At 40.8% G+C, this 24,563-nt stretch overlaps 1 protein-coding gene across 2 annotated transcripts in view; it reads right to left on the bottom strand.

Moving 5' to 3' along the window:
* The window catches only part of LOC133613725 (neuroligin-4, X-linked-like), a 139,595-nt gene that overhangs the window by 95,569 nt on the left and 19,463 nt on the right, over positions 1–24,563 (bottom strand). For both annotated transcript variants that reach the window (XM_061971467.1, XM_061971468.1), the window contains 3 exons: positions 23,281–23,433; positions 8,211–8,396; positions 3,149–3,599 (listed from right to left, as the gene is read on the bottom strand). In XM_061971467.1, coding sequence (XP_061827451.1) covers positions 3,149–3,599; positions 8,211–8,396; positions 23,281–23,433 — 790 coding nt within the window. The remainder of the gene's footprint in view (positions 1–3,148; positions 3,600–8,210; positions 8,397–23,280; positions 23,434–24,563) is intronic.

The following is a 24,563-nucleotide window of genomic DNA, read 5'->3' as shown; positions in this document are numbered from 1 at the left end:
TTTGTACACACTTTAGGGGACTGACAAGCTCAGGTGTGTAAAATCTGAGTAAGTTTGGTTGGAAAACATGTCTGCCGTCTTTATAAGACTTTGCAACTACCGTATTTTTCGGACTGTAAGTCGCAGTTTTTTTCATAGTTTGGCCGGGCTCCAGTGCGATTTATATGGTTTTTTTCCTTATTTATTATGCATTTTCGGCAGGTGCGACTTATACTCCGGTGCGACTTATACTCCGAAAAATACGGTAATTGTCCATTACTCATTGAGAATTTGTCTAATGATTATATAAATGTAAGAATATTTATATTACTTGTATTCTACCATGTGTTCCGAAGCATTTTGAGCTCAACCCATAGGTGGCATCATGAAATGGGGTGAGCTCAATTTTTGTTTGCGCATGATATAGCTGTTGTCACGATTTGGTCCTTGGATTTTGTTTTTCCAGAAGGCAACGGAAAGTTGGCTCGGGCGAGACGGGAATGTAAGTACATGTTTTATTTAATATATCAAAAAAGAACAAACGAAAAGCGCGCACAATGGCGGAGGTACAAAACTAGGCTATTGAAAACAAAACTTGCACATAGGCAGAAACTGTGAACAATAAAACAAAAACACTAACTGTGGCATTAATAAACAAAAACTTACTTGGCATGGACTATGAAGTGCGCAGAGGTAAACAGAGTGTGACAGGGGTATGAATCCGGATGTCGCCAGAACGACAAACTGAAAACAATGAACTTAAATACTACAGACATGATTAGTAAAAACAGGTGCGTGACTCAAAACGTGAAACAGGTGCGTGACGTGACAGGTGAAAACGAATGGTTGCTATGGTGACAAACAAACAAATGTGCACAAAAAGTCCAAAAACAAAACCGAACATGACTAAAACAAAACATGATCACACAGACATGACAGCTGTGATGTCACACATTTGTCAAACTATGGAAGTTAGTTTTGTTATACTTGTACAATGACAATAAAGTCCTTTGTTTTTCCTATTTTTGTGTCTTTATTACAAAATATTTTTTTGACACTGAACATATGTAACTGATTTTTTTTAGTTTGAATTTTATGAACTGAATTTTTTTTAAATCAAATTATGCTGACAATTGTATTGAATAAACATTTTTGAGCGACATTTGTGTGTTTAAAAATGCAGTTTGTTAAAGTTTTAAAATTCAGTGTGTAAAAATCCAGAGAGAAAAAAATCTGTGCAGAATAATCCAATGCAGGAATGTTGTTTCAAATCCTAAAACTCACTTTCAGTAAATTAAGACTGAAGGAATCCATCCTGTGACTCAGAACCAGCCAATGAGGTCTCACGTTTGAAGTCATGTGACATGGGTCTTGCATAGCAGCAAAAGAAGCATATTATGAATTTAAAAAAAACCATTATATTCTAACAATTAGAATTTTTAAACACACAAAATGTGCTGAGAAATGTGTATTCAATGAAATTGTCAGCATAATATGATGTAAAAAAAAAAATGTGTTCACAAAATTTGAACGCAAAAAATTCAGTCTCGTAAATTTAGTGTAAAAAAAAAAAAAATGTCATCATAGTGACACAAATCAACCTCCATACAGAGAAGAAGGACTTAAGTGCTATTCTATCACAGTTGCCTGGCGACCCGACTGACTAACACTCGTGCTAAAAAAGATTTGACAAGCTAATTGGAAAGCGGTGCAACAAAGCTGTTTTCCCATTTTTAAGTCAATATGCTAAGCTCGGAAAACACATAGATAATTAAGTAGCTCCTAAAATAAAATAACAATAAAATAGCCCCCTTCATACTTAGCATAATATAATAATCAATACATAATGTGTCATTCAGACAATAGCTGTGATGTTTTTTCTCCTGTGGTTAGTAAGTCTATAATGCTGTAGAAGCTGCACACTGACTACTCTAAAATACACTATATTGCCAAAAGTATTTGGCCACCCGTCCAAATGATCAGAATCAGGTGTCCTAATCACAGGTGTATAAAATCAAGCACGTAGGCATGGAGACTGTTTCTACAAACATTTGCTCTTTAAATATTCCAAAGTCAACTGTCGGCTTTATAAGAAAATTGAAGAGTTTGGGAACAACAGCAACTCAGCCACGAAGTGTCAGATGCAGTGGTGTAAAGCACGTCACCACTGGACTCTAGAGCAGTGGAGACGCCTTCTCTGGAGTGATGAATCACGCTTTTCCATCTGGCAATCTGATGGAAGAGTCTGGGTTTGGAGGTTGCCAGGAGAACGCTACATTTCGTACTGAATTGTGCCGAGTGTGAAATTTGGTGGAGGAGGAATTATGGTGTGGGGTTGTTTTTCAGGAGTTGAGCTTGGCCCCTTAGTTCCAGTGAAAGGAACTTTGAATGCTCCAGGATACCAAAACATTTTGGACAATTCCATGCTCCCAACCTTGTGGGAACATATTGGAGCGGGCCCATTCCTCTTCCAACATGACTGTGCACCAGTGCACAAAGCAAGGTCCATAAAGACATGGATGACAGAGTCTGGTGTGGATGAACTTGACTGGCCTGCACAGAATCCTGACCTGAACCCGACAGAACACCTTTGGGATGAATTAGAACGGAGACTGAGAGCCAGGACTTCTTGACCAACATCAGTGTGTGACCTCACCAATGCGCTTTTGGAAGAATGGTGGAAAATTCCTATAAACACACTACGCATTTCCAACATGACTGTGCACCAGTGCACAAAGCAAGGTCCATAAAGACATGGATGACAGAGTCTGGTGTGGATGAACTTGACTGGCATGCACAGAGTCCTGACCTGAACCCGACAACACCTTTGGGATGAATTAGAACGGAGACTGAGAGCCAGGCCTTCTCGACCAACATCAGTGTGTCCTCACCAATGAGCTTTTGGAAGAATGGTGGAAAATTCCAAATAAACACACTCCGCAACCTTGTGGACAGCCTTCCCAGAAGAGTTGAAGCTGTAATAGCTGCAAAAGGTGGACCGACATCATATTGAACCCTATGGGTTAGGAATGGGATGGCACTTCAAGTTCATATGTGACTCAAGGCAGGTGGCCAAATACTTTTGGCAATATAGTGCATATCTAAGTTTACTTCCATCATTTTGCGCCTTTAAAGATATACTGTTGTAAAAAAAGGCAAACATTCTTACCTTATACTCTCTCTCAGAGTGTCGCGGCCTTCTGGGTATCCATACAGACTGTCCACAAAGTCTGACACAGCAAAGTCAAAGTCCTCCGCCGTGACTCCGTCCTCGGAGTCCACGATGCCCTCCACGAACTTCACCCCCTCGCCCTGGTTGACCCCCAGCATCACGTCGTAGTTGAGGAACTCTCCCTGCTCCATCAGGATCTGCGGGTCGTCCGGTATCACGTCTCCGTCTATCACCGGCGCAAACGCCGTGTGGTACTTGGCGGGAGAGACGTGCTGCTCCACCAGTTCGCGGTAGCTGCGGCCCTGGAGGCAGGCCACCAGCTGAGTGCTGTCATCGATGCCGCAGCCCACCCTCTCGCCCAGCTGTCGGGCGTACTTGCTGGGCTGGTAGTTGACGGCCCAACTGGCTAAAGCGCTGCCGCTTTGGATGATGGCTCTGTGGAACAAATCTGACACGCACATCGAAACAGATTAGAAATATTTATCAGGTATCTTTAATATTACAGCTGTTGTAGTTTGCAGTGGTGTGGAAGTGCATGTCATCATATTGAGAGCTGTTTCCTATCATATGTCCCCTCGCGTGTACAAAAGCCAAAAACCAGTGAAGTTGGCACGTTGTGTAATTCGTAAATAAAAACAGAATACAATGATTTGCAAATCCTTTTCAACTTATATTCAATTGAATAGACTGCAAAGACAAGATACTTAACGTTCGAACTGAGAAACGTAATTTTTTTTTGCAAATAATTAACTTATAATTTAATGGCAGCAACACGTTGCAAAAAAGTTGGCACAGGGGCATTTTTACCACTGTGTTACATGGCCTTTCCTTTTAACAACACTCAGTAAACGTTTGGGAACTGAGGAGACCAATTTTTGAAACTTTTTAAGTGGTATTATTTCCCATTCTTGCTTGATGTACAGCTTAAGTTCTTCAACAGTCCGGGGGTCTCCGTTGTGGTATTTTAGGATTCATATTGCGCCACACATTTTCAATGGGAGACAGGTCTGGACTACAGGCAGGCCAGTCTACTACCCACACTATTTTACTATGAAGCCACGCTGTTGAAACACGTGGCTTGGCATTGTCTTGCTGAAATAAGCAGGGGCGTCCACGATAACGTTGCTTGGATGGCAACATATGTTGCTCCAAAACCTGTATGTACCTTTTAGAATTAATGGTGCCTTCACAGATGTGTAAGTTACCCATGCCTTGGGCACTAATACACCTCCATACCATTACAGATGCTGGCTTTTGAACTTTACTCCTAGAACAATCCGGATGTTTTTTTTCCTCTTTGTTCTGGAGGACACGACACCCACAGTTTCCAAAAACAATTTGAAATGTGGACTCATCAGACCACAGAACACTTTTACACTTTGCATCAGTCCATCTTAGATGAGCTCGGGCCCAGCAAAGCCGGCGGCGTTTCCGGGTGTTGTTGTTAAATGGCTTTCGCTTTGCATAATAGAGTTTTTACTTGCACTTACAGATGTAGCAATGAACTGTAGTTACTGACAGTGCTTTTCTGAAGTGTTCCTGAGCCCATGTGGTGATATCCTTTACACACTGATGTCGCTTTTTGATGCAGTACCGCCTGAAAGATCGAAGGTCACAGGCATTCAATGTTGGTTTTCGGCCATGCCACGTATGTGCAGTGATTTTTACAGATTCTCTGAACTTTTTGATGATATTACAGACCGTAGATGGTGAAATCCCTAAATTCCTTGCAATAGCTCGTTGAGAAATGTTGTTCTTAAACTGTTCGACAATTTGCTCACGCATTTGTTGACAAAGTGGTGAGCATCGCCCCATCCTTGTTTGTGAATGACTGAGCATTTTATGGAAGCTGCTTTTATACCCAATCATGTTCACCTGTTCCCAATTAGCCCGTTCACCTGTGCGATGTTCCAAATAAGTGTTTGATGAGCATTCCTCAACTTTCTCAGTCTTTTTTGCCACTTGTGCCAGCTTTTTTGAAACATGTTGCAGGCATCAAATTCCAAATGAGCTAATATTTGCAAAAGATAACGTTTTCCAGTTCGAACGTTAAATATCTTGTCTTTGCAGTCTATTCAATTGAATATAGGTTGAAAATGATTTGCAAATCATTGTATTCTGTTTTTATTTACCATTTACACACCGTGTCAACTTCACTGGTTTTGGCTTTTGTAGCTGAATTAGGTCAAATGTGGTGCAATTCTACACAACCACAAACTACAATTACATACAGTACATATTTACATATGTGTCACCCATATTGGTTGTGATTACAATGCTTTGGAAGACATGCTAGAATACATGTAATACAGGTATCTTCAAAGTTGTATAATAATTAGACTATGCTCAATAACTTACGGACTCTTAGTTGATAAGTAAAAAGACGTTGTGGTTGGTGGTGGCCACTTATTTTTTAACTAATCTTGCTCAAATTTGACAGACATGGGCTTGTCAGTCCCATTAAGGTGCATACCAAATTTTATGTTGATTCATTTAAACACCCTAAAGTTACAGTGGGAGCCTGTGTGAGAAATTGCAAGCCAATATGACCAATAGGGGTCAAACTGTGGGGTTTCAACGCCATCATGCAGTTAATTTTTCAGAAAAATAAACTGGCAAATGTTCACCCCTTAGTGCAGTGTTTTTCAACCACTCGTGTGCCGTGAGATACAGTCTGGTGTGCCCTGAGAGATTATCTAATTTCACCGATTTGGGGTAAAATATATTTTTTGCAAACCAGTAATTATAGTCTGTAAATGATGTGTTGTTGTTGAGTGTCGGTGCTGTCTAGAGCTCGGCAGAGTAACCGTGTAATACTCTTCCATATCAGTAGGTGGCAGCAGGTAGCTAATTGCTTTGTAGAAGTCGAAACAGCGGGAGGCAGCATGGAGGTAAAAGGGTGTCTAATGCTTAAACCAAAAATAAACAAAAGGTAAGTGCCCCTAAGAAAAGGCATTGAAGCTTAGGGAAGAAAAACGAAGAACGAAACTAAAACTGAACTGGCTACAAAGTAAACAAAAACAGAATGTTGGACAACAGCAAAGACTTACTGTGGAGCAAAGATGGCGTCCACAATGTAACATCCGAACATGACATGACAATCGACAATGTCCCCACGAAGAAGGATAAAAACAACTGAAATATTCTTGATTGCTAAAACAAAGTAGATGCGGGAAATATCGCTCAAAGGAAGACCTGAAACTGCTCCAGGAAAATACCATAAAAAGAGAAAAAGCCACCAAAATTGGAGCGCAAGACAAGAACTAAAACACTACACACTGGAAAACAGCAAAAAACTCCAAATAAGTCAGGGCGTGATGTGACAGGTGGTGACAGTACACCTACTTTGAGACAAGAGCTATAGTGATGCATGCTTGGTTATGATTTAAAGTCATATCCAACAATTGCGACAACGACTTTTTACTGTCAACTGAGTTTCGTTGTTTAATGATTTCTGCTGGTGGTGTGCCTCCGGATTATGTCAACACAAAAAATGTGCCTTGGCTCAAAAAAGGTTGAAAATCACTGCCTTAGTGTGTGGCGGTTCAGAGGTAGAAGAGTTACACCATGGGGGTGTCCTATTTTTTTCAGCATGTCCACACTATCGAATACTTTTCTTTTTAACCATACAATTGTCAGATGTCCCATGTGTGTATTTAGTATCTCCAATACATGGATGTATATTTTTATTTCCAACTTTGGTGACAATGTCACATGTCGGCTGTTGGCGTGACTCCAGGGTGCAGGGAAGGAAAGGCAAAGTGCATGCAGAAGGTTACTTTATTATGTACCAAGTAACTCGGGTCTAACAGGAACTCGGAAAGCAATGTCAAACTGTAGCATATACTAGATAGTGGACCAGCACTGAAGGAGGGAACAAGGCGGGACTAAATAGAACTATTTAACAATGTGGAACAGGTGTGCTGGCAGGACAAGGACCACGAGGTACAAGTGTTGAAAAACACAGAGACAAAAAAGGAAATATTACCGAAACAAGAGCACCGGGATTGGAAATTATACCAAACACAGGAAAATAAAGAACAAAGTCCAATCTGCCATGTGGCATCATGCCAACTTTTGCATTATTAATATTAGCATTTTTGGGGCTCTCGTATATTGTTCTGCATTTGTTGGTTACTCTATGTGAGTATCATTTTACATACAAAGATGCAATTGGTATAAATGCAGAAGACTCACAGTCAGACAATGCAGGTTTGCATTAGGGCACCAGGTAAACATTATTAAACATTTAAAACAAAAGAATAATGCAGCCCTTTGCACAATGAGGGTAATTAATGAACGATTCCAGAAATCCGGAACTGCCCGCAATTAACCATAACTTGCCTTAAAGGGGACCTATGATGCAAAACCACATTTTTTTACCTATTGGTACCTGCTTTTGTGCATTTGGGATCTGCATAAGTCACAAAAATGTGAAATCAAACCGTGAAGGCATTGCGGGGATATTTATAAAATAATCTTGCCTTCCTTTATACTTCTTCCTATTAAGGCGTTTTTGAATTTGCTCCGATTTGTGACGTTTTCTGACCTGTGGCGTCAACGGATGTATCCACGAATGGTAGGAATTTAGCCAAAGATCTTCGCGCGAGTCTACCAATGTAGTCTATAAGCTCCTTATTTTTCGGTATCCTTTTGTTGTGGGGCGGACTGGCTCGTACATGCACATGCATCCTCCGCTGTTGCCATTCCTAATACAAAGTAGCGTATAGTTCTAAATCTAAGTTGTATCTGTCATTAGAGTCCATATGGAAGCACTAAAAAAACTACCACATAGCAGGAACAAGATGCAGTTGAAGTGGAAGTAAATAAGTAAATAAGTAAAAATAAGATCACTGTGCACAAAATATTGTATCCTGAAGAGAAGGTCAAAAAGTGGCTTGAAGATAGGTCCTTAAAACGTAATCCATGCAAAATGTTGACCATCATTACATGTTATGTAGACCCCAAAGAAGGGATTTAAATGTTTTTAAAAAATCATAATGTGACCCATTTAAGTTAACACAAGGTGTCTCTAGTAGTAGACTCAATTGGTTCTTACCCTCAGAGTAGTGAGACAAGGTGAGCAGGCTGACACAGGAGGCGCCAGCTCCAGATCCAAACACGGTCACCCTGTTTGGATCTCCTCCGAAAGCTGCAATGTTCTCCTTAACCCAGCGCAGCGCTTGGATCTGGTCCAGCAGGCCATAGTTCCCCTTAGCGGCCTGGTCGCCTGTACTCAAAAACCCTGCAGGAGAGACACAACCATTATTAACACACTGTAGCAGAAAAGGCTGCTGCACTTTATTATTTCATTGTCCAGTGGTAGAGGATGTTTATTTAAGGGCACCAGACATCTTTTAGGGATGGACTAAGAGGTCTTTAATCATGTCTCTGTGGGCTGCTAGCATACACACATAGTTGAGGGTCATGACGTAAACATAAGTTAGCGTCGTAGAAAGGATCAGGATCAAAATCTAATCAGTTCTTCCTTATCCCATTACTTACATTTCCTGAAAGTTAAATCAAAAACCTCCCATAACTTTTTGAGTCATTACTAATTTAACCAACCAACCCACCAACTAACCAGTCAGTCACTCAGTCACTGACTCATCCACCCATTAGTCAACCCACTCACTCAATCACTCAACCTGTTCACTCAACCTATTCACTCAAGCACCAAACAACTAACTCACTCACCAACCAACCAACTATTGTAACTAATTAACTTACAGAAAGACAAATCAACAGTACTCAGGCATTCATATACCAACCAACCAACTAACTTTTGTCGGACAAACCAATAGCACTAAGTCAGTCAGTCACTCACTTACTCACTCAAAAATCAACTCACTCACTCACTAACAAACGGACAGAAAAACAAACAGCACTCCCCCAACCTCCCACCACCACCAACTGAGTCCCTCCTTCAGCAACCAATCAACCCACTAACTAACAAACTAACTTACAGAAAGACAAAACAACAGAACTCACTCAGTCAGTCAGTCAGTCAGTCAGTCACTCCCTCGCTCAACCCCACCAATCAACACACTCTGTAACTCACTCACTCACCAACAATCAACCAACTAACTTACAGACACAAAAATCATGTCACTCACTCACTCACTTACCAACCAACCAACTAACTTTTGTCAGATAAACCAATGGCACTCAGTCAGTCAGTCAGCCACTCACTCACGCACAAATCAACTCACTTACTAACTAACCAACCAACCAACTTACGGACAGACAAATCAACAGCCCTTACTCAGTCATTCACTAACCAACTAACTTACAGACAGACAAACAAACAGAACTCATTCACTTACTCACTTACTCCCCACAACACCACCACCAATTCAGTCACTCAATCACTAACCAATCGACCATCTAACTAACTTACGGACAGTCAGTCACTCACACCCACCAATCAACACAGTCTGTTACTCACTCACTCACCAACAATGGACCAACTAACTAACTTACAGACACACAAATCATGACACTCACTCAGTCAGTCACTCACTCAATCAGTCAGCCACTCACTCACTCATTCACCAACCAACCAACTTACAGACAGACAAACCAACGGCCCTTACTCCCTCATTCACTCACTCACCAACCAACCAGCTAACTAACTTACAGACACAAAAATCATGTCACTCACTCACTCACTTACCAAACAACCAACTAACTTTTGTCAGACGAACCAATGGCACTCAAACAGTCAGTCACTCACTCACTCACTCACCTACTCACTCACAAATCAGCTCACTCACTAACCAACCAACCAACTTACGGACAGACAAACCAACAGCCCTCACTCGCCCAACTAACTTACAGACAGATAAACAAACAGAACTCATTCACTTACTAACTCACTCCCCCCAACACCACCACCAACACCAATTCAGTCACTCGATCACTAACCAATCAACCAACTAACTAACTTACGGACAGATAAATCAACAGAACTTAGTCAGTCAGTCAGTCACTCACTCACTCACCCCCCCCAATCAACAGACTCTGTAACTCACTCACTCACCAACCATCGACCAACTAACTAACTTACAGACAAACAAATCATGACACTCACTCAATCAAGTCAGTCACTCACTCACTCACTCATTCATCAACCAACAAACTAACTTTTGTCAGACAAACCAATGGCACTCAAACAGTCAGTCAGTCACTCACTCACTCACCTACTCACTCACTAACCAACCAACCAACTTACGGACAGACAAACCAACAGCCCTTACTCACTCACTAATCAACTAACTTACAGACAGACAAACAAATAGCACTCATTCACTTACTCACTCGCTCCCCCCACCACCACCACCACCACCAACTCAGTCACTCAATCACTAACCAATCAACCAACTAACTAATTTACGCACAGACAAATCGACAGAACTTAGTTAGTCAGTCAGTCAGTCACTCACTCACTTACCTCCCACCAATCAACACACTCAGTAACTCACCACTCACTCATCAACCAACTAACTTTTGTCAGACGAACCAATGGCACTCAAACAGTCAGTCACTCACTCACTCGCCTACTCATTCACAAATCAACTCACTCACTAACCAACCAACCAACTTACGGACAGACAAACCAACAGCCCTTCCTCACTTACTAACCAACTAACTTACAGGCAGATAAACAAACAGAACTCATTCACTTACTAACTCATTCCCCCCAACACCACCACCACCAATTCAGTCACTTGATCACTAACCAATCAACCAACTAACTAATTTATGGACAGATAAATCAACAGAACTTAGTCAGTCAGTGAGTCAGTCAGTCCCCCCCACCAATCAACACACTCTGTAACTCACTCACTCACCAACAATCGACCAACTAACTAACTTACAGACAAACAAATCCTGACACTCACTCGATCAAGTCAGTCAGTCACTCACTGACTCATTCATCAACCAACAAACTAACTTTTGTTAGACAAACCAATGGCACTCAAACAGTCAGTCAGTCAGTCACTCACTCACTCACCTACTCACTCACTAACCAACCAACAAACTTACGGACAGACAAACCAACAGCCCTTACTCACTCACTAATCAACTAACTTACAGACAGACAAACAAATAGCACTCATTCACTTACTCACTCGTTCCCCCCACCACCACCAACTCAGTCACTCAATCACTAACCAATCAACCAACTAACTAATTTACAGACAGACAAATCGACAGAACTTAGTCAGTCAGTCAGTCAGTCAGTCACCCCCCACCAATCAACACACTCAGTGACTCACTCACTCATCAACCAACTAACTTACGGACACACAAATCATGACACTCACTATGTCACTCAGTCAATCACTCACTAACCAACCAACTCACGGACAGACAAACCACCGGCACTCACTCAGTCACTCAGTCAGTCAGTCCAGTCAGTCACTCACACCCTCTTCCCCACCAAACAACCCACTCACTCAGTCATTCGCCCCCACACCAATGCAAATAACTAACGAACAAACTAACTTACCGACGTACAGACCAACACTTACATAACCTCCAGGCAGAGGTAATGAGTAATGTTTAGTTGAGTAGGACTTTATAAGATGATAGATAGAATGTAGAGGAACGACAATAAGGTCGGCCCGAGGTAGACTGAAGGTGGTTAGCATGGCCGCCCACACACAACACGTAGGTGAAAAGAACGCTAATCGCTCCACATAACATCAGGTCACATTCGATGGAAAGATCTATATTTACTGTAGGCGCTGTTGTTTTGGTTAGCAACAGCTGCTGGGCTCAGTCGTTACCATGAAGGTGTTTTATTCATCTTGTTGGAGAAAACTAGGCCACCTGCTCAGTGGCCTTGTGGTTAGAGTGTCCGCCCTGAGATCGGTAGGTCATTAGTTCAAACCCTGGCCGAGTCATACCAAAGACTATAAAAAATGGGACCCATTACCTCCCTGCTTGGCACTCAGCATCAAGGGTTGGAATTGGGGGTTAAATCACCAAAAATTATTCCCGGGCGCGGCCACCGCTGCTGCTCACTGCTCCCCTCACCTCCCAGGGGGTGATCAAGGGTGATGGGTCAAATGCAGAGAATAATTTCGCCACACCTAGTGTGTGTGTGACAATCATTGGTACTTTAACATTAAAATCCAGGCTTTTTTTTGTTATTCGAGGAAACCGGCGTATTCGTACAAACCCCGTTTCCATAAGAGTTGGGAAATTGTGTTAGATGTAAATATAAACGGAATACAATGATTTGCAAATAATTTTCAACCCATATTCAGTTGAATATGCTACAAAGACAACATATTTGATGTTCAAACTGATAAACTTTTTTTTTGTGCAAATAATCATTAACTTTAGAATTTAATTCCAGCAACACGTGACAAAGAAGTTGGGAAAGGTGGCAATAAATACTGATAAAGTTGAGGAATGCTCATCAAACACTTATTTGGAACATCCCACAGGTGTGCAGGCTAATTGGGAACAGGTGGGTGCCATGATTGGGTATAAAAACAGCTTCCCAAAAAATGCTCAGTCTTTCACAAGAAAGGATGGGGCGAGGTACACCCCTTTGTCCACAACTGTGTGAGCAAATAGTCAACATTTCTCAAAGTGCAATTGCAAGAAATTAAGGGATTTCAACCACTACGGTCCATAATATCTTCAAAAGGTTCAGAGAATCTGGAGAAATCACTCCATGTAAGCGGCATGGCCGGAAACCAACATTGAATGACCGTGACCTTCGATCCCTCAGACGGCACTGTATCAAAAACCGACATCAATCTCTAAAGGATATCACCACATGGGCTCAGGAACACTTCAGAAAACCACTGTCACTAAATACAGTTTGTCGCTACATCTGTAAGTGCAAGTTAAAGCTCTACTATGCAAAGCAAAAGCCATTTATCAACAACATCCAGAAACGCCGCCAGCTTCTCTGGGCCCGAGATCATCTAAGATGGACTCATGCAAAGTGGAAAAGTGTTCTGTGGTCTGGCGAGTCCACATTTCAAATTGTTTTTGGAAATATTCGACATCGTGTCATCCGGACCAAAGAGGAAGCGAACCATCCAGACTGTTATCGACGCAAAGTTCAAAAGCCAGCATCTGTGATGGTATGGGGGTGCATTAGTGCCTAAGGCATGGGTAACTTACACATCTGTGAAGGCCCCATTAATGCTGAAAGGTACATACAGGTTTCGGAACAACATATGCTGCCATCCAAGCGCCGTCTTTTTTATGGACGCCCCTGCTTATTTCAGCAAGACAATTCCAAGCCACATTCAGCATGTGTTACAACAGCGTGGCTTCGTAAAAAAAGAGTGCGGGTACTTTCCTGGTTCCGCCTGCAGTCCAGACCTGTCTCCCATCGAAAATGTGTGGCACATTATGAAGCGTAAAATACGACAGCGGAGGCCCCGGACTGTTGAACGACTGAAGCTCTACATAAAACAAGAATGGGAAAGAATTCCACTTTCAAAGCTTCAACAATTAGTTTCCTCCGTTCCCTATCGTTTATTGAGTGTTGTTAAAAGAAAAGGTGATGTAACACAGTGGTGAACATGCCCTTTCCCAACTACTTTGGCACGTGTTGCAGCCATGAAATTCTAAGTTAATTATTATTTGCAAAAAAAAAATAAAGTTTATGAGTTTGAACATCAAATATCTTGTCTTTGTAGTGCATTCAATTGAATATGAGTTGAAAGGGATTTGCAGATCATTGTATTCCGTTTATATTTACATCTAACACAATTTCCCAACTCATATGGAAACAGGGTTTTTATTTCCACCAGTCGCTTAAAAGGCAGCCGTGTTTATTGGTAAATAAACGCAAACTTGCCCACGCTGTCAAAAAAGTTAAAAATAAGCGGTGTATTCAACACGCTCGTCAATGCAGAAAGTCATTCAGTGCAATAATAAGGCATGAGAGCATTAATGTAAAACTCATTCACTTCATCATTTTCTATTACACAACCCATCAGAAACCCTCTCATGCGTGAAGGGTATTAACAGCAAATTAAAGCATGCAAGCACTTTTAGGATGATTTGAATATTCTGCATATGTTCCCGCAGTAAGATCTGGGCCAGCGTTGGGATTTATTAACATTGTTTCACATTTCCATAAAAGGCATGCTGGAGTTCCAGCGGAATAAGATCAGCAAAAGACAAATTAGGCGCGTGCACGAGTGCCGGTTGCAGGGCTCGGCTCACCTCACGCGTCCAACGAGTAAAGATGAAGGAGAGGTGGAGGACAATTAGGAAGACCAGGGATGGCGGATGGTGATGATGATGATGAGCTTAATGGAGGTGGTGCAAGCACAGAAAATGGAGATGATTAAAAAAAAACAGGTAACACTTTAGTATGGGAAACATATTCAGACAGAGACAAAGACTTAATTTTGAGTTATTTGGACACAAGGGGAACAAATGGGACCCATTACCTCCCTGCTTGACACTCAGCATCAAGGGTTGGAATTGGGGGTTAAATCACCAAAAATTGTTCCCGGGCGTGGCCGCCGCTGCTGCTCATTGCTCCCCTCGCCTCCCAGGGGGTGATCAAGGGTGATGGGTCAAATGCAGAGAATAATTTCGCCACACCTAGTGTGTGTGTGACAATCATGGGTACTTTAACTTAATAAAAGGGTTACGGTTAGGGTGAGGGTTACTAATAAGAAATAGTTCTGAGGTTATTAAAGTTAAAGTTAAAGTACCAATGATTGTCACACACACACTAGGTGTGGCGAAATTATTCTCTGCATTTGACCCATCACCCTTGATCACCCCCTGGGAGGTGAGGGGAGCAATGAGCAGCAGCGGTGGCCTCACCCGGGAATAATTTTTGGTGATTTAACCCCCAATTCACGCAGGGAGGTAATGGGTCCCATTTTTATATCGAGGGAAGACTCTTATGTTGTTGGACGGTATAGCTCAGTTGGTAGAGCGGTCGTGCCAGCAACATGATGGTTGCAGGTTCGATCCCCGCTTCCGCCATCCTAGTCACTGCCGTTGTGTCCTTGGGCAAGACACTTTACCCACCTGCTCCCAGTGCCACCCACACTGGTTTAAATGTAACTTAGGTATTAGGTTTCACCATGTAAAAGCGCTTTGAGTCACTTGAGAAAAAGCGCTATATAAATGTAATTCACTTCACACTCACTTCACTTCACTTTGGGGTGGTATAGCTCAGTTGGTAGAGCGGCCGTGCCAGCAACTTGATGGTTTCAGGTTCGATCCCCGTTTCCGCCATCCTAGTCACTGCCAATGTGTCCTTGGGCAAGACACATTACCCACCTGCAGGGGCGCCGCTAGGGATTTTGGGCCCCATGAAAAGAATCTTTACAGGGCCCCCAACACAGTGTCATTATTTTTTCTGTATTATAATTTCATCATCATTAGGTGCCTCTCTGGCCCCCCCTCCATCATGGGCCCCTAGAATCCGTCTCCTTTACCCCCCCTTTTCGGTGCCCCTGCCCACCTGCTCCCAGTGCCACCCACACTGGTTTAAATGTAACTTAGATATTGGGTTTCACTATGTAAGAGCGCTTTGAGTCACTAGAGAAAAGCGCTTCACTTCACTTAGCTAATGGCTTACTGGTTGTATAATAAGGCCATATGGAAGAAGGCATTAATAAGTACTTAATAATGACTAATTAAGAGCCAATTTGTTACTAATTTGCATGTTAATAAGCAACTAATTAATGGTGAATATGTTCCCCGTACTGAAGTGTTACCAAAAATCATATCCTGGAATAGTCATTAAAGTTAAGCAATTTTACAAACCCAATTGCATTTTTGCTCCCGAAAGGTCCGAATTTTGCCGTTCACAAACTCCCATCACGTCTTTTTTTTTGTAACTAAATATTTGAACACTTCTGCATATACGTCTCAGCAAAGGCGTGCACTTCCCTCACCGGAGGAAATGATCTTAATGATTTGCATGTGGAACTGCACTAAAAGCAAGAATATAAAATATGTGCTTTTTAATTATTTAAGCCAACGAAGCACACGGACGCGGCTTAGTTTTTCTGTTTAGATCACTTTTAATATCAGTCCGTGGTCGAATTATTAACCATCAGTGGCAGTAAGTAAAAGAGACAGTAAGTGCATGCTGTTAAACCTATACAGCGGGGGTCAGCAACCCGCGGCTCTAGAGCCACATGCGGCTCTTTAGCGGCGCCCTGGTGGCTCCAGGGAGCTTTTTCAAAAATTTATGGAAATTAAAAAGATATATGTTTTTTGTTGTCTTATGGTTTCTGTAAGAGGACAAACACGACACAAACCTTCCTAATTGTGTTCATGCTTCACTGATGAGAGTATTTGGCGAGCGCCGTTTTGTCCTACTAATTTCAGCGGCCCTTGAACTCACCGTTGTGTGGACTGTGACTCAACAGTTTGTTTACATGTACAACCTTCGCCGACGCTGCCCCAGAAAGGTGTGTTTTATGCCACTCCTTTGTCTCCTTTTGTCCACCAAACGTTTTATGCTGTGCGTGAATGCACAAAGGTGAGCTTTGTTGATGTTATTGACTTGTTGGAGTGCTAATCAGGCATATTTGGTCAGTGCATGACTGCAAGCTTATCCATGCTAACATGCTATTTAGGCTAGCTGTATATACATATTAGATCATTATGCCTCGTTTGTAGCTATATTTGAGCTCATTTAATTTCCTTTACTTATGTCCTCTGTGAATTTAGTTTATTTTTCCATGTCTCATGACACATTATCTGTATGTAATATTGGCTGCATTTCTGATAGTTGTTTGTGTGCCATGTTGTTCCAGACCACAGCAAACACTACCCAGTTTGCAAAGATTGCAACATTTCCTTTAACTTGGACACACACATCTACACCTTTTGGCCATTCTAAGACATTTCCAGGAGTTATCTCACCTTCTGAGAAGTTTTACTAATGTTTCCCAATGTTGTAAAAATATGTAGAATAAATATTACATTTCAACATTTCTGTCACCCAAGATTTGCGTCAGCCTGCGACACACAGTAATTTTGATAGTAGGCTAATATAGCTAATATAGACACTAACATCATGTGTTGCCTTCATTATAACACTTATATAAGTCTTTTAATATTTTTTTTGCGGCTCCAGACCGATTGCTTTTTTGTATTTGAGGTCCAATATGGCTCTTTCAACATTTTGGGTTGCCGACTTGCCGACCCCTACTATACAGCCACATTGTCTTATATGCTAATTTCTAAGTAACGTCTGGGAATCATTAATAAGAGAAATATTACCGGTATCTGCTGTCGTCACATTTGACCTGCAGGAATCCCAAAGAAGGTACACTGTATCAGAGTATTTGTTTATCTCTAAACGTTTGGTTGTTTTCTTTGTTATTTGTGTTGCCATTAAAAATATGTCTTTGCACGCTGCATGGTTAGGCTAAATAATAAGTATAATTTTTTTTTTTTACTTTGTGAATTTCCGCAGTGAGAGGATTATGTAAAATCATTATTATTAGTTGCCTGCAACACGCGAAATTGGCAAATTGGCAGCTGCGCAAGATTATTAGGAGAGCAAAAATAGCACCTGCAGTAATTACACCACTGGTGTTCCGCTTTAAAGGGCACACTGGCAACAATGTAAAGTTCAGCATGAATTGTTTGCATACATTTGCAAAGGGTGTAATTTAAAAGTGTGAAAGAACACACATAGGGTGCACAGATCATGTATAATTTTTATTCAAATAGTGGCCTCCGCTCTAATGGGCGCCTTGCCTCGATCCATTTCCATGTGTGTCACCCACATAAATGAATAACTACTGTACATGTCTTTTTTTTAGCATATAACTGTAATTACCTACATGCCTGCAGAGCACACATGGCATCTGCAAAGCAATTTTAGGACAGAGTTCTCTTTAAACTTTGCGGGGGGATGTACCTAAAATAAATCAAAGACGGGAGGGAATTAAAGAACGACAAAGAGAGCCCTTTTCGCTGTACACTGCAAAAAGTGAAATCTAAGTAAGATTAAATATCTCAAATAAGGGTGATATTTGCTCATTTTCTGTCTAATAAAATAATTCTTCTCACTAAGCAGATTTTATGTTAGAGTGTTTTACTTGTTTTAAGGGTTTTGGTCCTAAATTATCTCAGTAAGATATTACAGCTTGTTGCTGAGATGTGATGACCTATATTGAGTAAAACATGCTTGAAACTAGAATATCAAGTGTTGCAAAGCTGTGTCATCAACACTCACAAGTATAAAACTACTTTTTTAAAGTAATAATTTCTTATTTCAAGCATGAAAAAAACAAATTATGACTTTGACACAATTGTGTCTCATAATTAAAACGGATGACGGCCAAATGGACTGTTTTATTTTCAATGAAACAAGAGAAAATACGTACTCATATAGTAGTACAGTTGGCACAGTACAGTAAACTGACAGTTAATATTTAAACATTTAACATGTGACATTTCAAACAATTTTGAACAGAAATAGTTTATGCACATTCAGATAAATTCTTCAAAATTACAGTTAAAAAATGTTTGGCCGCATATATGCACACTAATTGACTGAAAGAGCACGCACTTGGCGCGATGATGTCATGTTATCCATGGAAAAATGCATTTTTAGACCATATGATTTGCCTGAGCGGCTAGGAGACCCCGAGAGTAACAAGCACTTGCCTTATTGCCTTTCCATTAAGAACAATAAATTAGTTTTAGTTTGCTGGTTTCAAGAAATGTAATGCCGAGCGCATACCATTATGTCAAGATAATGGCAATAGCATTTACTTAATTTAAGAATATTTTTCAGCATATTGAGCAAAAAGGTCTCTTTTTTTTTCTACCAAGAAAAGTGCACTTGTTATTAGTGAGAATATACTTATTTTAAAGGTATTTTTGGGTTCATTGAGGTTAGCTCATTTTACTTGTTTTGGAAAGTCTTGACAAGCCAAATTTTCTTGTTCTATTGGCAGATAATTTCGCTTAGTTCAAATAAAATACCCCTCATTTTTGTATTTTTGTTTTTGTTTTTGAACACTGACTTTTTGCAGTGTAGGGGGAAAAGAAAGAAATGTTGCGATTATTTATGACAATATATTGTATTGACCCAAATATATCACTTATATTCAGGTCACAGAGATTTATATATGCAACCTAACAGGTAACGACTTCTTTCTAATGTCTACACTAAATGAGTCGTTTAACCCCTTTAACGAATAATTATTTAGCCTAAGCCCCGTTTCAGCCACATTAAACCAGCGTTTAAGGTCCCCCTCCTCAGACAAATGTTTACAAGGGTAAGTGCACCGTGTATTTCTTGAATCTCCGGCTCTTAGCTTTGTATGGACTCATTGATCGTTTGCAAACTGAGTTGGGAGAGGAAGTGACACCAGAAAGACTGCGCCCCACACAGGAAGTAACATCAGAAAGAACGCGTCACAGCCAGCTTCATAATAAAGCGGTTTGGTAACTTGGCGCTAACCACTGGAAATATGAAGGCGAGTCAACCAGACATGCCCGTGTTTCTCCTTCCGTCTGTACATACACTTGTGGAAATCACACATAAATACCCTAAAATAAAGTGATTGCAGCTATTTGGGATATAACACTTCTCAGACGGCAAGAGAACTTTCCAATGTCCAAGTCAGCTGTGATTCTCCTCACCGAAAAACTTTGTCCATTTGTCGAAAGGAGAGTCAACGAGAATGCGAGCTCCCGTGGATGTGATAAAAAAGGTAGCGTGTGCTGTGTATTACCTGGCCGTCGAGGGAAGACTAACCATAGAAAACGGTGAATGCTTTTGGACTGGCAAAGCAGACTGTATCGGTTATTGTCCGCCATGTATGTCGCGGACTCAATGTCTAGGTCCAGAGTATATAAAGACACCAAGAACGAATGGACAATGAAAGTGAAGGCAAAAGAGTGAGGAGTGTCCTGACTAGATATCTAGATCCCTACTTTGATTGATGTAAAATGTTGTTTATCACATTGCTTACGTGTCTAATAAAGATTTGATTAATTTATGAAGGCTCAGGTGTGATTCATTACAATAGGGCCCCACAGTACACTGGATTCCAGTTAATTGAAATACCACAACACTGGATATTGTTCAAATAAGTTAAATTTAGGAACTTGCACACAAAGCAACACTGGAGGTGACTATGACGTGCGCATTTTCCGCGCATGCGTACTAGGTCGTATTACGGGGCAGGGGATCTAAACGGTGGCATTGTTGTGTGTGGACACGGATAAGGTTAGGTGGGATTTACCCTGGATAACCTTGTAAATGGGGCCTCAGTAAATCAGAGCTTTTTTTCCCTGTCACTCACACACAGAGACCCTTCGAAAAAATGTATATCAAAGGTTTTTCGCAAGTTAGAAAGCAACAGAAAATGAGCTAATTCAAGATGATGCTGATCAATGATCAATGATATACCATCTGGAAAGAAGTAGTTGCCTAATTTGGGGACGGTAAAATATTATATTGTAACATGAAAACATACAAATTAGAAGTGTCCCGATACAACTTGTTCCACTACCGACATTGATATTGGAACATTGAGTACTGGTCGATACCAATATTAGCGCGACTCATAGTACACACTTTTATTACTCTGTAGCGTGGAATGTTAGAAAAGCCTTGATCAAGAGAAATTACCCAGAGAACAATGGTAGGTATGAAAACATTAGCCTGATGACAGATTCATACTTTTGAATTGGAGTATTAATTTGTTTTTGGCGACGCCTAGTGGTCACAATAATACACTCAACTAAGATAATGGTGCCGCCTTGGGGACTTTGTATATGTAAGTAATAAAACTATATGATACTTATTGATATCGACACATGTAATTTAGACTTCAAAATGTTTCATTTAAGGACACTTATTGAGTATGTCGAGCTTGTGTGCTATTGTGTGCTCAGCTGGTGTGTAGCTGCTAGCTCGTAGTAGCCTATAGCCCAGGGGTGTCAAACGTACAGCCTGAGGGCCGGATCAGGCCCGGGAACAGGTTTTATCCAGCCCGCAGGATGAGTTTGCTAAGTATAAAAATGTACCTAAAATTTCTGAAGGAAAGAAATCGCTGTTCTAAATGTGTCCACTAGATGTCGCAATAGCAATTACTTGTATCTTTGTAGATGATGCTACATATGTACAAAATAAACCACATGATGTTAGTACATCAGTTGAGGAAAATGATCAAACTACATAAATAACATCCTGTAATTTGTTTTTGATATAATTTTTTTTATCTCGATAGATTGAAAATTAACACCAATGAGTTGACTGGTGAACATTATCACATCAATTATTCAGAAAATATAAATAACGACAAATAAAGATAGAATACTATTAACCGCAACATGTAAGTGTAAAAAAAAACAACAACATTATGATTTGTACAATTTCAGAATGTGCTTGTTCTATTTTTAAACAAAAGAAAATAATCTGAAGTTGGCTTTTTTTTTTAAGTTATCGTTACCACTTGGGAGGAGATTTTTCTCCATGTGGCCCCGATCTAAAATGAGTTTGTAAACGACTTAAAAAAAAAACACAAGAAAAGACTTGGTGTGTTTATTGGAGAATATTTAGATGTTAACTGGCTGTCCAGCTTTGCACTGCTTGTCTTGGAGCTTTTATCAGACATTTTAGATGCCGATATCATCCAATTAATTATTTTTTTTGCTGATTTTGGACCAATCAGGACACTCCTAATCCGCGCTAGTATTTATGTTGCTATAAAGATGCATTTGTTGCAATAAAAGCAAGTTGAGAAAATGAACACCCCTGGCCACTATGAGGTTATACACTATATTGCCAAAAGTATTTGGCCACCCATCCAAATGATCAGAATCAGGTGTCCTAATCACTTGGCCCGGCCACAGGTGTATAAAATCAAGCACTTAGGCATGGAGACTGTTGCTACAAACATTTGTGAAAGAATGGGTCGCTCTCAGTGATTTCCAGCGTGGAACTGTCATAGGATGCCACCTGTGCAACAAATCCAGTCGTGAAATTTCCTGGCTCCTAAATATTCCAAAGTCAACTGTCGGCTTTATTATAAGAAAATGGAAGAGTTTGGGAACAACAGCAATTCAGCCACCAAGTGGTAGGCCACGTAAACTGACAGAGAGGGGTCAGCGGATGCTGAAGCGCATAGTGCAAAGACGTTCTGCAGTCAGTTGCTACAGAGCTCCAAACTTCATGTGACCTTCCAATTAGCTCACGTACAGTATGCAGAGAGCTTCGTGGAATGGGTTCCCATGGCCGAGCAGCTGCATCTAAGCCATTCATCACCAAATCCAATGCAAAGCGTGGGATGCAGTGGTGTAAAGCACGTCACCACTGGACTCTAGAGCAGTGGAGACGTCTTCTCTGGACTGATGAATCACGCTTTTCCACCTAGCAATCTGATAAACGATCCTGAGTTTGGAGGTTGCCAGGAGAACGGTACATTCCGGACTGTATTGTGCCAAATGTGAAATTTGGTAGAGGAGGAATTATGATGTGGGGTTGTTTTTCAGTAGTTGGGCTTGGCCCCTTAGTTCCAGTGAAAGGAACTTTGAATGCTCCAGGATACCAAAACATTTTGGACAATTCCATGCTCCCAACCGTGTGGGAACAGTTTGGAGCGGGCCCCATCCTCTTCCAACATGACTGTGCACAAGTGCACAAAGCAAGGTCCATAAAGACATGGATGACAGAGTCTGGTGTGGATGCACTTGACTGGCCTGCACAGAGTCCTGACCTGAACCCGATAGAACACCTTTGGGATAAATTAGAACGGAGACTGAGAGACAGGCCTTCTTGACCAACATCAGTGTGTGACCTCACCAATACACTTTTGGAAGAATGGTGGAAAATTCCTATAAACACACTATGCAACCTTGTGGACAGCCTTCCCAGAAGAGTTGAAGCTGTAATAGCTGCAAAAGGTGGACCGACATCATATTGAAGCCTATGGGTTAGGAATGGGATGATACTTCAAGTTCATATGTGAGTCAAGACAGGTGGCCAAATACTTTTGGCAATATAGTGTATTCAATATTCACAACCATAGATGTGTTTCTTTTCCCCAAAACAAATGTTGCAATCTGTGTTACCTCGGGGGCGCAAATCCACACAATCTCATCCACACACGCGCTGAGTGACAATATGGTTTTACCAAGTACGCCCAGGCGGTAGTTGAGGGTTATGACGATGACGTTGCCGTAGCTCGCCAGCACGCTGCCGTCCATCATGTTTCCGGTGCCTTCCGTGTAGGAGCCGCCATGGACGTAGACCATCACAGGCCTCTGCCCCCCCTCCTCGTGGATGTCTGAGGGAGGAGAAGTGTGTAATAGTGAGTGACAGGCTGATTGTCCACATGTCCATGTGTACGTGTCTAATCGCTCTGTGGGCAGGTGGAGCCTCCCATGCATCTTTATGCTTTGGCCTTTACTTCCGCCTACCTTCATTTCGCTGGGAGTGGATTTAAATTGAGGCTGTGTGGGTGTTAATGCTGGCTATGGAGGAAAGAAACGTGCATGTGGGTGTGTGTGTATGTGTGTCACATCCGCATGCATGAAGCACTATGTATGCATGAGTGAGTCTTTGTCCTTCTCACTTCCCTCCACAAGTGGAGGCGTAAAGCCCTCAGCAACTGACGCAGGTGCCTGCATTTCTAAGTGTCAGCCGGCGCACGCGGAGCGGCAAGAATGACACTGCAACCAACGCAATCCAATACACAATTTGTTTCAATTTAAAACCATTTTGCCCATAGGAAGCAGTTTGAATATATAAATAACCTGTTCCCGGGTCAAGCTGTGGCCACAAGTGTAAAACCACGATATGATGACAATATGTAGAGTGGTACCTCAGTAATCATTAGTAATCCATTCCAAAAAGAAGGTCAAACGAAGACCAGATTATATGAAAACAATTTTTCTCACAATAAATAATGTAAATCTAATTAAAGACGTAAAACATATTTTATAGAGAATAATTATAGATTTAAAGCAGAATATACATATATGTATATATACACACACATACATACATATATATATATATATATATATATATATATATATATATATATATATATATATATATATATATATATATATATATATATATATATATATTCACATACACACACATATATACACACATATATAAATATATATATATATATACATACATATACATACATATATACATGCATGTACAGTATATACATACGTACATACATATGCATACATACATAAATACATACATATATATACATACGTACATATATATATATATTTACACACACACATATATATACATATATATATATATACTGTATACATATATACATATATATACACATATATATATATATACATATATATACATATATGCATACATATACATATCAGAATCAGAATCAGAATCAGCTTTATTGTCATTACGCAAGGTAAC

This window comes from Nerophis lumbriciformis, linkage group LG13 (assembly GCF_033978685.3).
Source record: "Nerophis lumbriciformis linkage group LG13, RoL_Nlum_v2.1, whole genome shotgun sequence".
Classification (NCBI taxonomy): Eukaryota; Metazoa; Chordata; class Actinopteri; order Syngnathiformes; family Syngnathidae; genus Nerophis; species Nerophis lumbriciformis.
The sequence above is the reverse complement of the archived record's forward strand: the minus strand, read 5'-3'. Positions and strand labels throughout refer to the sequence as shown.